Raw genomic sequence first — 14,753 nt, forward strand, 5'->3', positions numbered from 1 at the left:
TCCAAGGCTGCTAGCGCGCCTTGCCCGCTCGACGCCATCTGCGACCTGGGCTGGATTCTGGGCTGAGCGCTAACTAACTAAGCCCTCCCTCCCGCTGGCGCCGGCGCCGAATCTAGGGCTCTCCAGGGTCAAAGTGTCCTCAGAGTGTCCTCAGAGTGTCCTCAGAGCGTCCTTAGAATATCTCCAGATATTCGCGCAAAGGGTTGCATTCGACCTTACATCTGCAGACATACCCCCCCTCTACTCCCAACCTCCGGCGCGCTGCACAACACTTCATCGTGCCCGTCACCCCAGCGGCAACGCGCCATTCCACACTGTCTTCCCCGGCCATCCCTTGCTTTGCCGGCGTCGACCACAGCCCACATCTCGACTCCTTGGCCGTGGATGATACACCGATGCGCTCCCTGAGAAGTGCGCGAGAGCACCTCTTTGAGTTTAGCATGCGCATTGGGTGACTCCTCACTGCTGGCTGAAATTGCATGCATTCAAGGGGTGCGCTCTTTGCAACCCGTCACAATATCATACCTCGCGTCCTTCGCGCTTCTGTCCAAGGAACCCTCACCTCTCCCTTTCATCTCTGAACTGTACATGCTTTGTGGACATACAGTTTAGTGTTTTCGCTGGCGGAGGTTTGTATTGCTCCCAGGCTGCACCTTTTCCTCTTCGCCTCGTGCTCCAGTGCTGACGCCTAGCCCAACTCAGCCCACCATCCTTCGGTAGCCACTTCGACCAAAGACGACATACTTCCTCCGATCGCCTCGAGCGACTGACCATCCCTACGTCTCGACCTACAAATACTGTCCCTTCACGGATCTTATCATGGTATCCGGAATAGCCGGTCGCACGGCCGTCGCGATGCCGAACAATGTGGGTCCTCCTGACAGTGTTACAAGAGACGGTGTCGCTCAGAACGGACGAGTTGATGGAACGTTGCAGGCTCGACCTTCTCGGCTTGGTGATTATGGCGTTTCCTCGAGATACGGCAGCGATAGCCAGACCTTGCAACCGGCCACTACCGCACAGGGCATGTCCGGTCCTAGCAACGTGTGGAGCGGCAACATATGGTCGAAAAGTGCGATAGGAACAGGATTCGGCTCGACCACCCGCGACAGCTCTCGATTGCGAGGTATACCCCAAGGGACACCCGCCAGCGACAGACGGGTTTCTAATGCCGACTGCGCAGACAACGGCGCGTTCCTAGATCTCGGAGATGAGGTGATCGAGGGCAAGACCGGCTCGGGATCTCTTCTGGCGTCGTCTGAACAGGATACGTGGACTCGTCAGCAACCGGCCTGGGCGTCAGACAATAGCTCTGTGGCTGCCAAGACCAAGGAATCCGGCATGTCTTCCGTACGACATCGCAATGGCCCAGCTCAGTCTTTCAGTGACCATATCCATGCCGGTGCAAACGTGTTCTCCGCACCAAACCTATCCAAGTCAATGAACAAGTATGCGCTTGATCCCATGTCCGGCAATTTCTCCTCGGTAAAATACGAGAACGGAGCCGCAGGGTTTGGATCGTCGGGCAGGTTTGGTGATAGCGACAGCCACCGGGCAACAGAGGCAAACATGGGGCCTTGGGGCGACGCCGCGTCCACCCACTCTCCCACGGAAGACCGCCGCAGTACTTCCGGGTACTTCGGAAGGAGTGCTGCTCCATCTCGCAGTGGCAGCCTGCCACCGTCAAGACATGGCGCCGATTCCTCTCAGGCAACCCCCACATCGAACGCTTACCAAGGGCTAAGTTCTCGTGGACATTCCGCAGGTCTCTCGGCGCAGAGCAATGACAGGCCTTTTCAGGACCGAAGTGACTCTGTTCACAGCGATGCAGCGTCAATGTTCAGTCGACTCAGTATCGATGGATATTCTGAGGCAGTGCCAATGCTCCAGCGGCCATCAATGAGTGCCGGCGGATCTTCCGGACAGTTGATTCATAGCTCTAGCGATTACAGCCGCATTCGACAATCAATATCAGATGCGTCGCATAGCCTCCCAGGTCATGCGGATTGCTCGAATGGCTCTTTCACTCCTGATGGATTCCCATCCGCACAGTATAGCGATCAGATGGTCGCACTCCGCGGTCTTCAGTTTGGCAGCCGAGGTGCCATGACCCCCGCCGATTACCGCCAAAGTCCGTATTATTCGACCGGTGGTACTCCACCTGGTATGGCTGGTATGTACGAGCAAATGTACCCCTGGAGGAAAAGCAGTGAGCCATCCGCCCGCCAATCTGCGAATGTTAATCCTGTCCTACTTCAGCAACGGCTTCAGGGACTTGAGGAGCAACAGAGGTTCATCTCGCCGCAGTATCAGCCCATGATGGCTGCGCAATTCCGTGGACAGTATAACCCCTACCAATACGCAATGCCAAACGGCCAACCTATGAGTGGTCTGAACCCTGGAATACAACTACCTACCATGCCAACGATGATGCCCGCCATCGAAGCCCCGAAGGCGCCTAGAGACCATGACTCTGGCATGGGTGTCCGCAGCGTTTTGTTGGATGAGTTCCGATCCAATGGCAAGACCAGCCGGAGATATGAGCTAAAGGTAGATCTTCCCCCCTTGCTGGTGTGAAATTGCTTAGGCATTCTCCTCATCTAAAAGTGCCATGCACAGTCACTGCGCACACGGTACTAACCGAGGTTAGGACATCTACGACCATATAGTCGAATTCAGTGGTGATCAGCACGGATCTCGGTTCATTCAGCAGAAGCTCGAAACCGCCAACAGTGATGAAAAGGAGAGAGTGTTCAAGGAGATCCAACCCAACTCGATGCAGCTGATGACAGATGTATTTGGCAATTACGTCATCCAGAAGTTCTTTGAGCATGGCGATCAGAACCAGAAGAAGACCCTTGCGAACCGCATGAAAGGCCAAGTCCTCAGCCTATCCCTGCAAATGTATGGTTGCCGGGTCGTGCAGAAGGTATGTTTTCTGTTGGTGTGTCTGAAACATATGCTGACTTCTGTAGGCTCTCGAGCATGTCCTTGTCGACCAGCAAGCCAGCATGATGAAGGAGCTCGAAAATCACGTGCTCAAGTGCGTCAAGGATCAGAACGGCAACCATGTAATCCAGAAGGCCATCGAGCGTGTTCCGGCGGAGCACATTTCCTTCATCATCAATGCCTTTGTTGGCCAAGTCGCGCACCTCGCGATACATCCTTACGGCTGCCGTGTCATCCAGCGCATGCTTGAACACTGCGAGGACTCCGCGCGCGGCTCGATACTGCAGGAGTTGCATGCCTGCGACTCATCACTCATCCACGACCAGTACGGCAATTACGTTACTCAGCATCTTATCGAGCACGGCAGACCAGAAGACCAGGCGAAGATTTTCGTGTTAATCAAAGCACAACTACTCCAGTTCTCCAGGCACAAGTTTGCAAGCAATGTTGTCGAAAAGTGCTTGATATTCGGGACTGATGAGCAACGGCGCGACATTATGATGATCCTTGCTACCAGGAACGAACGCGGTGAGAGCGCGCTTGTTTCACTTATCAAGGACGGCTACGGTAACTACGTCATCCAAAAACTGCTCGACACGCTCAATGCGACAGACTATGCTACTTTCATTGAGTATCTACAGCCGGAAATGACGAAGGCGAAGAAAGTCGTCTCTGGGAAGCACGTACAAGCCGTCGAGAAGAAGATGCATCGCTTTGATAGATTCAGCACAGCAGGCTACAGTCTTCAGCACCACGATGCTAGCCACGACATCTCGACGTCTACAACGCCGCCTTTGACGGCGGATGGCCAGAGTCTGCAGAGCGGCTCTTCGCCTAGTACAGCCAGCAGTGCAGCTGATGAGCCTGTACACAAGATTCTCTCGAACCCGCTACCTGCCATCCCCAGAATTGCCCTGCAGAACGCTTAATAGGGCTTCAAAATTACTGCAGTGGGAGCAGACGCTAAGACCTCACGCAACCCTATACCGCACCGCTTGCGCTGTGTTTCCTGCAGCGAGAGTTCACGATGCTTGCCCCCTTGTTCAACCCCCGGATTTTCCTTATACTTCAACTTCGGACAGCGCAACAGAATAGAGGACTTGCATGGAAACCTTTCTTTTACGATCTACGATGTTACAATCTGACATTTATGAGTACAGTCGCCGCGTAATAGCACCCTCTTCTTTTCGGGCCTTTTCAGCGCTAGGATACCACCTTCTCCTTTCTACCCCGTGTATTATTCCTTTGTCATACTTTGTTCGCGGATGCATTTGCTGGCGCTGGGACAAACGTCCGGTACGTAGTACATGTACGGATGGCTCTGCGCTGCTGCGCACTGGTCACGTCTCTCGTTCTCGATGGGAATGGTGCAGTTCTGGGTTCGTGGGCAGCTGAGGTGTTGCTGGCGTGGTCGGCTGAGCGCTGCCATCAACGGATGTACGGGATACTTGATGTGCTAGACGGCTGTCCATGATGGGTATAGATAGTTCAATCAGACGCTTGAATACGATCTTGGGCGGCTCAAGCCGCCAAATGCTTATTCTCCGTTGCGCGACAGATGGTGGGCGTGGACTTATTGCTGGTCTGAAGCGCTGATGCTTCCAGGTTGGGCGCCAATTCAGAAACCAACATGACTCCAGCAAGGGGCATGTAGAGAGGTTGATTTAGGGGTTGGAGCGAGACCAGCTTTCCTATGTCTCTCCCTCTATTCTGGAACGAAGCACTGTGATTCCTCATCTACATTCGCGCTGGATCGGCATGCTGCGGCTCAATTTGACTCGTGCCTTCCTTTGGACCCCTTGATCCCACACAAACACCAATGGCACGTGCGGAAGGTGTGTAACGAAAATAGTTTACCGTATCAAGTTTCCATTCAACAACGTCTCAACCTTGACTTTGCGCCAGCGCACGAAAGCAGCACCAAACATCTCCACCAACATGTCCGCACCGCGCCTAACCTTCCTCTACCCGCTATTCTACAGGTCCATACGGAGCTCAGAGTCCGCCGCAGTACGCTCAGTGCCTGAGCGCAAACCCCGAGCCCCGCAGCAAGCATGCTTCCACACGAGTCCTCGCCGTAGACAAGAGCTCCAGCCCCAACAACGCTATGGCACCGCCAACGAACCTCCGCCGCATTTGGGCGCCAGCAAGCCTCCACCTCTCCGAGAAGCGACATCCTCAAAGCCGCCGCCGCCGCCAGACAGCAAGCCCAACCAGCCCCAAGCCCTCCCCCCCAAATCCGAGCCCTCGAAGACCGCCCCTCCGCCCGCAGACAAGACGCCACAATCGGAGCCCCCCGATCCCTCTTCGTCCACCGAATCCGTCTCCCCCGCCCAAAAAGCCTTCCTCGACGCCAAAAACGCAAAAGAGTCCTCCCCCTCGCAGCCCAAACCCGACCTCCCGCAGACCGCAGGCCCAAACCCGCTCGAGACGGTGCTGACGATGCCGAGCCCGTCGGAGCGCGAGGAACATCGCCCGCCGCATCTGCAGACGCCGCCGTATGTGCATCATTTCGACACGTTTGGGCTGGTGCAGGAGCTCGAAAGGTCGCGCTTCAGCCGCAAGGCGAGCGTGACGCTCATGAAAGCCGTGCGCGGGATCCTGGCCGAGAACATGGAGCTTGCGCAGGAGAGCTTGGTCAGCAAGAGCAATGTGGAGAACGAGACGTATCTGTTTCGCGCCGCGTGTAGTGAGCTGCGGACGGAGACGCAGACGAAACGAAGGGCGGCGATGGAGAAGATGAGGACGGAGAGGACGCAGCTGCAGCATGAGGTCGATATGCTGAATCAGCGGTTCGGCCAGGAGATGGCGAACATGAAGGAGGAGCTCAAGGGCATGTTTGATGATCGGAAGATGACGGTTCGGATGGAACAGAGGGATGTGGACAGTAAGGTGAGTTTACCCCTTGCATTCGTGATCTCGACATATGTATAATGTACGGTAGCTAATGGCCACCCCACAGATCCAGCAGCTCAACTACAAGATCACAGTGACGCTCAACTCGGACGCGCGCAGCGAGGTCGAGGGGCTGCGCTGGGTCTTGACCAGGAGAGCGGCAACGGCTATTGTACTGTCTGCACTGATGATCCTCTCAACGCTAAAGTACCAGAGCTATATGACGCAGCTACAGGAAAACGAGAGGAAGAAGATGGCAGAGAAGGACGTCAAACCGGCTAGAGGCGAGAGCGGCGGCGGATCTGGTCTGCTCAGGCCGATTGCCGCTGGGGAGGAGACAATTGGCGAGGAGTTTCTTGCGAGTCAGGGGGGTGGGCAGGGGTATGTGTCACTTGGGTAAGAGGTATTTGGGAGCCCGAGCTGTGAGGAAGTGTTTGGGTATGGACTCGTTTCTGTTGTGCACGAGTTCAGGCAACCTGATCTATTTTGGGTGCGCAAAGCATTGGCTGTAGGCATGCTACCTTTACTGTAGATACTCTTCGATGCAACCGCAGTTTCCCCACCAGCAAACTCGAACAGTTCATAGCTCATATCGCTTTGTGTGACTCCATACAAGAGAACGACCAAGGGCGACCCGAAAAGCCCGTTGCCGCATCTCTGGTCTGGCTTATTCAATACCAGATTCGCGATCGAGCTGGTCTTATTACCATGTCGAGTATAGAATAGCGATACGGATTGCATGCGATAGAAGGGACATGACGTTCAGCATTGTAGCCCATTAGTGCATTGATCACTTGAGGCGACTTTAATCTCTGAACTGCACTTGCGCACCATGCGCCTTCAGTACGGCAATGCCCTTCTCGGATGGCCCTTGGACCTTGCTCAGGTTCACTCAATCAACAGATGCGCCGCTAGTCTAGTAGTCGTAGGTATGATCTCTGTATTTTTGGTCTCAGCCGGAAGCCCTTTGTATAACAACGCACACGTTGCAGACTCACAAGAAATCGCTCGAGTACGGTACACCCCAAAGCTCATCCATACCAAATTCACCGTAGACTCGCACCCGCTCCTCTTCGATGCGATGGCCACGCAAATAGCCGTCAACTTCAATAATGATCGGGTCCCACGACACTTTTGGTTCACGGTGTCGCCCGCGCCCGCTGCTGAGCCACTTATGACTCGTCTTGTCGATTATAAACGCCCGGACATTGTACTGCTCGGCCAGCAAGTCAAGGAGCTGCATCCTCTCGAGCTTTTGCTGGAGCTCGCCCCATGCGAATGCTCTTGTAAGGTAGTTCCGTATGCCATCTTCAAGCATCGTTGGCACCAAGTCGAATGAAGTCTCTTCGTGGTCGCCGATTTCGGTCTTGATGTAGGCATAGCGGGCCCAGAGCACGGCTTCCATGTCTACGCACATCTGCTTGGACGTGTAGAGGAGTGCTTCGGCGGTGCGGAAGCGCTCTTCGAGGCTGGGGGTGATGAGGCAGTAGCCGAGAATTTTTTGGCGGAGCTCTAGGGGTAGCGTCTCGAATGGCGGTTGTGGCATCCTTGACACTGGTGACAATAAGAACATAGAAACGAAGAGACACTTGAGAAGGATGACAGTTGAGCGTAGCAGGACCCGAGAAGTTCAAGTATCCTGAACGCTAGGTATCGCTCTGACAAAACTTTGAGTCCCACATACCTTCCGCACTTACAACCACGGTTCTAGAGTTGACTCGATACACTGAACCCAGATTTGCACAAGAAGTTTGCGCCCATAAGTCGTAGGGCGTCAAACCTTCATCTTCGCATGCCAGCTTGATTCTTACTTCAGCTGTTAGCTTTGTGTGCACGTTGGAATTGACACGCGGTCGAACTTCGTGTTGTCCCTTGCGATCATGGCGTTCGGCAAAAGTTCGCCCGGCGCCCGCCAAACCTCCAAGACAACACCAATGTCTGGAGATGGGCCACCGTCCGAGTATACGGGCATTGCCGCTGCTTTTGCCAAAGCAAAGGCCGAGCAAGAGGCGAAGGGCCTTCGACCGAGGAACGAGGACTCCAAGGCCTACAACAAACAGCAAGAGCGGCAGTTCAAACGCTCCCTCGTCCGGCTCATCGGCTTCCTTTCGCTGATCCTGTATGAACTCACTAGCATCTGCGCAACGTTCGATCGACCTATGCTGATACGTACTACAGCTTACTACACGTCTTTGGAATCTACCTGTTCACAAGCGGCTTCCTACTCACACGATTGGTCCTCGACAATAAGTCGGACTGCGCTGTACTTCCAACAGATGTAGAAGGATATAAAACTGGCTCACCAGCCGCGGGCTGCTGGCACCCCAAGACTTTCGAGAAGGCCGTCGTGATCATTGTGGATGCGCTCCGATACGACTTTACCGTCCCCTTCAACCCAGCTACCGCCAACAGCCAGCCGCACCATTTCCACAATGCCTTACCGGTATTCCACGAGACGGCCACGCAGCAGCCGAACAACGCCTTCCTTCTGCCCTTCATTGCGGATCCGCCAACAACAACCTTGCAGCGACTAAAGGGACTTACGACTGGCACATTGCCCACCTTCATCGATGCAGGCTCCAACTTTGCCGGCACCGCCATAGACGAGGATAATCTAGTCGCGCAGCTCCGGAACGCAAGCAAGACCATTGTCCATCTGGGCGATGACACCTGGCACTCCCTCTTCCCGGGATACTTTGAGCCGAACCTAACAAGAGCATACGATTCGTTCAACGTCTGGGACCTGCACACTGTCGACAATGGGGTGACCGAGCACCTTCTGCCGCTTCTCAGCCCTGCCAATTCTAGCAAGTGGGATGTTGTGTTCGGGCACTACCTTGGTGTTGACCATGCAGGCCATCGCTACGGACCGGATCACCCTGCTATGGCCGCCAAACTTAGACAGATGGACGACGTCTTCCGCAGAGTCATAGACTTGATAGATGACGAGACACTGCTGGTAGTCATGGGCGACCACGGTATGGATGCTAAAGGCGATCACGGTGGAGAGTCCGCCGACGAGATCGAGGCTGCCCTCTGGATGTACTCGAAAAAGGGCATCTTCGGCCGCAGCTCACCGGAGTTCGTACATCCGCCCGCAACCGCTAAGGAACGGCCTGTCGCGCAGATCGATCTCGTACCCACACTCTCATTCCTTCTCGGCATGCCTATCCCGTTCAACAACCTCGGCGCACCGATTGAGGAGGCTTTCATTGGCAGAGACGGCCAGGATTTCTCCAACCTTGCTCAGGTCAACCGCCTGACGGCGGCGCAAGTCTACCGATACCAACACCAATACGCCCTTGCCCGGAAGCTGGACGAGTCAATAACTTCAGGGCCCCTTGCCCTCTTTAAGGCAGCTACTGAGGCTTCTGAGTCAACCTATGGCGCCAGGAGTCCGAGTCAGGCTGATTGGCGTTTAGTCTACAAAGCATACAGCAAGTACCAAAAGGAGACACTCGGTGTCTGCCGAGGTCTCTGGGCAAGCTTTGATACCGAGAGCATGTATCTCGGAATTGGTATCCTCGCCTTTACTCTGGGACTTCTTGCGGTGTACGCGCGCGGTATTGATGGCGATATCACCGACGTTACGCCCGTCTTGCTGTTCCGGGGCGGTATCGGCGCGATCTTGGGTTCCACCGTCGGTCTTGGCTCTGGCATTGCCCTTGCGCCGTCATCTTTCCCCTTGGGGTTATTGGCAACAGTTTGCGCCATTCTTGTGGGTGGCGCTGGTATTGTTCTTGTCTTCGCTTATATGCGAGTCGGTAGTGATGGCATTATCTCTACCTTTACCAATGCAAGACAGGGGCTCGTTTCTACTCTACCAAGCTCGCAAAGGGGTTGGCTTGAGCTCGCTGCCGTCCTAAGTGGAGTGGTTAGTGTCGGCCTTGGCCTTGCAGCGTCCTTTCCCTTGGTAAAAGCGACAATACTCTCCACCGTGCTCGTAAGTGGTACTGGCATAGTATCTGCCCTCCGCTTCGCCGAACGGAGGCTCGTCTCTCCTCTGCCAAGCTCAATATGGGGCTGGATGGCGGTCTTATCTCCGCTTCTGCTTTCGATTGGATTCGCATCGAACTCGTTTACTATCTGGGAAGATGAGATTCTTCTCTATTTCTTGGCTACATGCGGTGTCCTTTTTCTTATCTCCTCGTTCCGGCAAGTGGATGTTTCTGATCGAGTCCTGGGTATTTACCATTCCATATTGTTCACGGTCCTAACGCGTGTCGCTTCCCTGTCGCGGCTCTGTCGAGAGGAGCAGATGCCCTACTGCGTGTCCACATATTACGCTTCCGCAACGTCGTCCACTTCTGCGGGCTGGCAGCTCATCATCCCTTTCGTCTTGGCTCTTGTGCTTCCCACCGTCATCAAATCCTACTACAAGTCCTCCCTCAACTATCAGGGCGCAGGCGTCATGTGGATCGGCTTCGCCTTCCGCTTCGGCCTCGTCCTCAGCGCCGTCTTCTGGATGCTCGACGCCGGCGACGACGCCGACTGGTTCGAAACCAACAAAGACACCCTCAAAACCATCAAAGTCATCGTCGCCCAGATCGTCCTTGCCGTCGCCTTCGCCGCTGGCTACTCGACCTACACGTGGTCCGCGCCTCTCCTAACCATTGGCACCACCGCCGACGTTCTTGCCCCCGACAAAGCAAAGTCTCAGGCCATCGTGTCGCTGCCGGGTCGCGCCGCTATCACAATCCTCGGCTACGCCAACCTCCACGGCACGCGCTACTTCCTCCTCGCCACCATCTGGGCCCTCGGCATCATCCTGCTGCAGAAGCCCATGGGCGGCGGGGCCATCGGAATCTGTGTCTGGCAGATCCTGTCGCTGCTCGAGATCATCGATACGAACAAGTTGTCGCGTACGCCCGTCGGCCCGGTCGTAATGGGGCTCATGGGCTCGTTCTACTTCTTCAAGACAGGGCATCGGGCTACTTTGGCGAGCATACAGTGGGAGAGCGCGTTTATCCCGCTGAAGAGCATCAGGTATCCGTGGTCCCCTGTCCTGGTGCTCTTGAATACGTTTGGCGCGCAGATTCTGTGCGCGGTTGCGGTGCCGGCTACGGCGCTGTGGAAGAAACAACCGAAGCAGAGGGGGTTGTTGGGGGATGTTGTTAGGGCGGTCGCGACGCATATCCTGTTTTATGCGGCTGTTGCGCTGGCGACGACGATGTGGGCCGGGTGGCTGAGACGGCATCTTATGCTGTATAGAATTTTTAGCCCGAGATTTATGATGGGGGCGCTGGTATTGCTGGTCGTGGATGTGGTGAGTGTGTTTGTTGCGTTGGGAGGGACGCTGTGGAGTTTTTTGAGCGTCGCGGAGGTGTTTGGGTGGCCGTGAGGTGGGTGGGGTGTGGGAGGGAGGCGTGCTAGGATAAGAGTAGGTCTTGGGAGACTCTTTGAGACTGGTAGCTGTGATATCATATGTTTACCCCATCCAACGCGGTGTTTTCTTGATGCCGTTTTTCTTGTCTTGTGAGTTGAAAGATAAGGGTTTGCGGGAGCTTGGATTATGTTCTCATCGTTCGCTCCTCTGTCCTTTGGGTGAGTTACACTCTCCTGTTCCGGTCAAGCTGGTATTTCTAAGATGGTTCTGCTCCTACCTTTGCTATTTTTGTCTCCTCCTTAGTTATTGTGTGGATGCCGCTGAACACTGCCCACGCACAACCTTTGTGGTCTCGATAATTTGGAGTTGGTGCTGTATAACTCTTGTCTCTTTTCTTGTTCCACGTCTCCTGGCTGCACGGCTCTATAAACATATCCGCCTAGCGAGGACACGTTCATACTGGAGGTTTCTAACTTGAAAAGCGGATTCTTCGCAAGAGACTACAGTTACGACAGGGGACCACGAAGCCGGTGCCGGCCTGGAAACAACATCTGCCTCTGCACCAACGCTGTCCACGGCTCTAGTCTCATATAAAAGATTTGTGGATGTTTCATGGTATAGGATTGAGGAGTCGTACCAGCGACGTGGATGCAGTACGGCCTCCTAAAGAGAAGCGGCGGTTATCAGCTGCATGCTCAAGTCCCTGGCCGTGCAGCTGCTCATTCCATCTCGCGGTTCAGGAAGGGACTACTCCAGATCACCCCTCGGCACCCCAGCACTTTTCAATCTCTCCACCACGACTCGCTTCATCGACATCATCCTTCTTCTCGACGTTTTGCTCTACCGCTGTTGCAGTTCGCTTCCTCAATACTGTCTTTACTTTGCGTATTGCACTACAGCACTAGATCTTCAATATGGGTACTAAGCGTACTACGGAATAAGTAAGTGGCTAGGACCGTCAGTTCCACCTCTATGTTGATTCCAGCGGCTGCTAGCGGATTGAAGCTTTATGTGTACCTAGATTATCGTCAATGCTGTTTTCGCTCTGCAGGGACTACGTGGGCGAGGAAGGCGTGTTGTTAGGTGATATGATGCGCAAGGTTGAGGGCAAGTTCGATCCAATCCAGGCAGCAAGCTTGACCGGGTTCCTCAACGAGACGGAACTGGTCAGTTGAGAAGCGAACAGAGTCTATCCCACGCAAGAGTTGACGGACCTCCTCCTGTGCGTGAGGGTCAGGAGGGACTGGCTGTGCTGTCTTTGGTGGTGGGTTTGGCTTGCCGCCAGGGTTGGGACTGGGGGTTTGAGGCATCAATGTATGATAGGAGTATGAAACTATGAAGCTTTCAACTGCGCATTGCGCTACATACTGTGGACTTGTACTACCATTCCCCTCCCACTCGTGCATCTTCTGTTCGTCAGCACATCGGATCAGGAATCGTGCCAGGTACATGAAGGCAGCCGTGGGTTGCAGTGACACTGGAATGGGAAGGTCCACCGCTGTCCCTATCGAACCTCCAGGTGGCCGTTCAGATCACAATTCACAAGCAAAGGAAGTTCATCCATGATCCTCGGAGACCTGCATTGAAGCCGGATTGAGGCTCAATGGTGCGGCAAGGGAATGAGTGGTATTAAGACTGACCGCAGAGCCACCATTGAGTGGGACTTGATGTCGGATAGCTACATGAACAGGAGTATGTTTCCGTCCTCGGGACACCTTTGATGGTTAATACATGAAACCTTTGACTGGCTGGACAGCGCACTGTCCTACTCGTACGAGATCAATCAGGCGTTGTTACCACGGCACAGCTGTGAGTCCAGCTCTGTCGTACCTTCGGGTTGCAGATCTCGGATACGAAGATATGCTGGTTAGTTTTGAGCATGACAGTTGGCTTTGATAGACGATCATTAGCGGCTCCATGAAGGGCTTCATGTTCTAGAAGCGGACAGGTTCAACACTGGGCGAGATATTCGGAACAAGGTTTCCACTACCTGTGAACTTTTGAATAAACTGTGTATCAAGCAACCACAGACGATCCCGCATCAGTACCAGCAACGCTCAACCCTGCATTTCAATCCCGCCAGACCCGTGGATGACTTCGCCGGTAAAGTACGAGCCCAGCGGCGAAGCAAGGAACACATACGCCGTCGCGACCTCAATCGGCATACCCGGCCTGTTCAGCGGAGCTTCCCCAACGCCAAGCGCCTCCATCGCCTCAGGCGGGTTCCCCTTCGTCGCGGGCTGCAGCGGCGTCCAGATGATGCCAGGGGCTACGGCATTGACCCTGATGCCCTTCGGGGCCTGTTGTTGGGCCAAACTGCGGGTGAAGGTGGCGATTGCGCCCTTGGTCGAGGAGTAGTCGACCAGTGTAGGGTTGCCCATATACCCGGCGACGGAGCAGGAGTTGACGATGCAGGAGCCCCGCTTCATGTGGGGGAGCGCGTATTTGGACATGGCGAACATGGAAAGGATGTTTGTGCGGAAGGTCTTTTCAACGACGTCGAGGTCGATGTCTACAAGGTCTTCGCAGGCTTCTTGCATGGCGGCTAGGAGGCATCGTCAATCACGGCTCATGTCGCGAAAGGGGCTGGAGGGGCATACAATTGTTGACCAGGACATTGAGCTTGCCGAACTTCTCCATGTGGGACTCAACAGCCTTCTTGCAGTTCTCATTGTCCCTAAGGTTGGACGGAATGAGATTCGCCTTCCTCCCCGCCTCCTCAATAGCCTTCTTGGTGAACTCCGCGTCCTGCTGTTCCTCGGGCAGGTAGACGAACGAGACGTCAGCGCCCTCTCTAGCCATCAGGATGCCGACTGAGCGGCCAATGCCCGAGTCTCCGCCAGTAATGAGTACAGCTTTATCCTGTAGCAAGCCCCGCCCTTCGTACTCCTTGAGGTACGGCTTCTTGCCCTCATCGTCCCAGAACTCGAGTTGGGTCCACACGGCTGCGGGCTCCATCTTGGTATCCAGTCCTGGGCCGCCGGACTGATCTTGAGCCTTCAGCTCGGTGCTTGGGTAAGCGGTGAGCGGCTTCTTTTGGTCGGACATGATGGCGGTTTGGTGGAAGTTGAGTCGGGTGTACGGGTGGAGTGATGAGGGCTTGGTTGCGCGTGGAAGGGTTCTCGAAAGCGTGCGGAGAGATTGCAATGGCTTCAGAAAAACAGAATTCATTGTCCTAGGAGGGACTACTCGAGTATTCGTACGGAGGGACGGCCGCTTTGTTCGTCACTGCACAGCAGTGAGGTCATAATCTTTGTCGTCATCGCTGCGAGCCGCTTGCCAGTGTGTCTGTCGATGTGACGACACTGGGGCTAGCATCTCGTGGGATAGAGCGAAACTCATTGAACAGAGTCAATGAGCATTTCGGAGGCTATAACCAGCGCATTGCTTGGTGGCAGGCCAAGTTGCTGCGAAACGTTACGGATGATGCACTCCGCTTCCTGCTGACTCAGATGAGGCTGACGGGAACCAGCACGAAGATGGAAAAGCTCCACGAGAAGCACAGCGGCCACCTAGATATCAAATATGCTGTCAGCGACAACATGAAACAAAGTTGAGAGTTCAGTACTACCCTTGAGTACTT

General features: G+C 54.7%; 5 protein-coding genes across 5 annotated transcripts; 3 read left to right on the plus strand and 2 right to left on the minus strand.

Moving 5' to 3' along the window:
- Window positions 1-819: 819 nt before the first annotated feature.
- On the plus strand, window positions 820-3,878 carry W97_00791 (uncharacterized protein; the record flags this gene model as incomplete). The annotated part of the gene is made up of 4 exons (XM_007778703.1): window positions 820-1,126; window positions 1,184-2,550; window positions 2,651-2,929; window positions 2,976-3,878. 4 exons carry the CDS (start codon window positions 820-822, stop codon window positions 3,876-3,878), a joined length of 2,856 nt encoding a protein of 951 aa, XP_007776893.1.
- A 1,009-nt stretch (window positions 3,879-4,887) lies between these two features.
- Window positions 4,888-6,244, plus strand: W97_00792 (uncharacterized protein; the record flags this gene model as incomplete). Its single annotated transcript, XM_007778704.1, has 2 exons — window positions 4,888-5,841; window positions 5,912-6,244. The coding sequence occupies 2 exons, from the start codon at window positions 4,888-4,890 to the stop codon at window positions 6,242-6,244; spliced, it is 1,287 nt and encodes a 428-aa protein (XP_007776894.1).
- Window positions 6,245-6,838: 594 nt separating this feature from the next.
- W97_00793 (uncharacterized protein) lies at window positions 6,839-7,390 on the minus strand (the record flags this gene model as incomplete). Its single annotated transcript, XM_007778705.1, has 1 exon — window positions 6,839-7,390. One exon carries the CDS (start codon window positions 7,388-7,390, stop codon window positions 6,839-6,841), a length of 552 nt encoding a protein of 183 aa, XP_007776895.1.
- A 388-nt stretch (window positions 7,391-7,778) lies between these two features.
- Window positions 7,779-11,185, plus strand: W97_00794 (uncharacterized protein; the record flags this gene model as incomplete). The annotated part of the gene is made up of 2 exons (XM_007778706.1): window positions 7,779-7,963; window positions 8,023-11,185. The coding sequence occupies 2 exons, from the start codon at window positions 7,779-7,781 to the stop codon at window positions 11,183-11,185; spliced, it is 3,348 nt and encodes a 1,115-aa protein (XP_007776896.1).
- A 2,042-nt stretch (window positions 11,186-13,227) lies between these two features.
- Window positions 13,228-14,218, minus strand: W97_00795 (uncharacterized protein; the record flags this gene model as incomplete). The annotated part of the gene is made up of 2 exons (XM_007778707.1): window positions 13,228-13,715; window positions 13,771-14,218. The coding sequence occupies 2 exons, from the start codon at window positions 14,216-14,218 to the stop codon at window positions 13,228-13,230; spliced, it is 936 nt and encodes a 311-aa protein (XP_007776897.1).
- Between the last annotated feature and the right edge of the window lie 535 nt (window positions 14,219-14,753).

This window comes from Coniosporium apollinis (assembly GCF_000281105.1).
Source record: "Coniosporium apollinis CBS 100218 chromosome Unknown supercont1.3, whole genome shotgun sequence".
NCBI lineage: Eukaryota > Fungi > Ascomycota > Dothideomycetes > Coniosporium > Coniosporium apollinis.